Source organism: Penaeus monodon, chromosome 22 (genome assembly GCF_015228065.2).
Source record: "Penaeus monodon isolate SGIC_2016 chromosome 22, NSTDA_Pmon_1, whole genome shotgun sequence".
Lineage (NCBI taxonomy): Eukaryota > Metazoa > Arthropoda > Malacostraca > Decapoda > Penaeidae > Penaeus > Penaeus monodon.
The window spans coordinates 28,123,916-28,125,039 of NC_051407.1; the positions used below are offsets into that span (position 1 = coordinate 28,123,916).

General features: G+C 57.4%; 1 protein-coding gene across 1 annotated transcript; it reads left to right on the forward strand.

Moving 5' to 3' along the window:
* Nucleotides 1-456: 456 nt before the first annotated feature.
* LOC119587078 (elongation of very long chain fatty acids protein 6-like) lies at nt 457-917 on the forward strand (the record flags this gene model as incomplete). Its single annotated transcript, XM_037935827.1, is given in 1 exon segment — nt 457-917. A coding segment is annotated over 1 exon segment (431 nt), but the record flags the coding sequence as incomplete, so codon positions are not given.
* Nucleotides 918-1,124: the final 207 nt, after the last annotated feature.

Sequence of the window (1,124 nt, forward strand, 5' to 3'; positions counted from 1 at the left end):
CGTGCGGAGTTTCCAATTATGGTTTTTCTGGCGGGAGCGTCGGCTCCTCCCACCCAGTTCGGAGACTTGGATCTACATTACACAGTGGAGCTCCCCCGCACACCATACCCAGCTCGAGTGCGCATAACATCCTCCTTTGGTCTTCCCGCGCTCACTGAATCTCAGTCTGGCAGAGCCTCTGGACTGACCCACTTCCCCACTGGTTGGCTGCTCAGCCGCAAACTCAACACTCCGTTTCCTGATCTGAATGTTGACTCACTCTGGCGCGAGCCGCGGTCGAGGGAGCTTCTGCTGAGATCGACTCAGAACAAGCGTCGTGCGAGGGAAAAGTCAGCGCACGGTCGTGGTATCGCGCCGGCTTCGGTGCTCGGTTGGGCCCAAGTGTTAGCACAGTGAACTGAAACAGAGAGACGTGTTGTGAGGCCGCAGCTGTAACGCCCGGCGTGCGTGTTTGATAAGCAGGAGATAGTGGACGCCCACCTCGCGATGGAGCCCCCTCATAAGTTCCGATGGGGAGACGGGACTGTCTTCGCCCTCACGGAAAATAATAAGACTGTCATTTACGACCTGACAGTCCCGCCGCGCCAGGAGAACGGCGTCTACTACACGGCGACCAACTACTCGTACAGCTACACCTTCAACTTCGAGGAGGAGTTCGAGGTGAAGGATTACACAGGATGGATGCGCGTCAACTGGTGGCACAGCATCATCTGGACGTCCATGTACGTGTTCTTCATCTTCGCCGGCCAGCGCTACATGCAGAACCGACACCGCTTCGAGCTCCGCAGCTACTTGGTCGTGTGGAACATCCTGCTGGCGGTGTTCAGCACGATGGGCGCCCTCAGGACCGTCCCCGAGATGTTCCACATCCTCAAGGATTACGGCTTCAGCTTCTCGACTTGCATCTCCGGAAAACCGTAAGTAAATGGCCGAATCAGCCCGTTCGTTCTTTTCACTCACGTGAACAGTGCCGGGGCAGCGCCCATAGTGTGCATTCCGGGAAAACTAAGCAGCTGATAACAGAAAGGCGATTTCCGGTTGGACGTGTGAGGGCGCCTGAAAGGGCACTCCGGAAAACTAGTCATGCCTCGGTGGCACTCCACAGGTGGCGGCCGTGCAGTGCC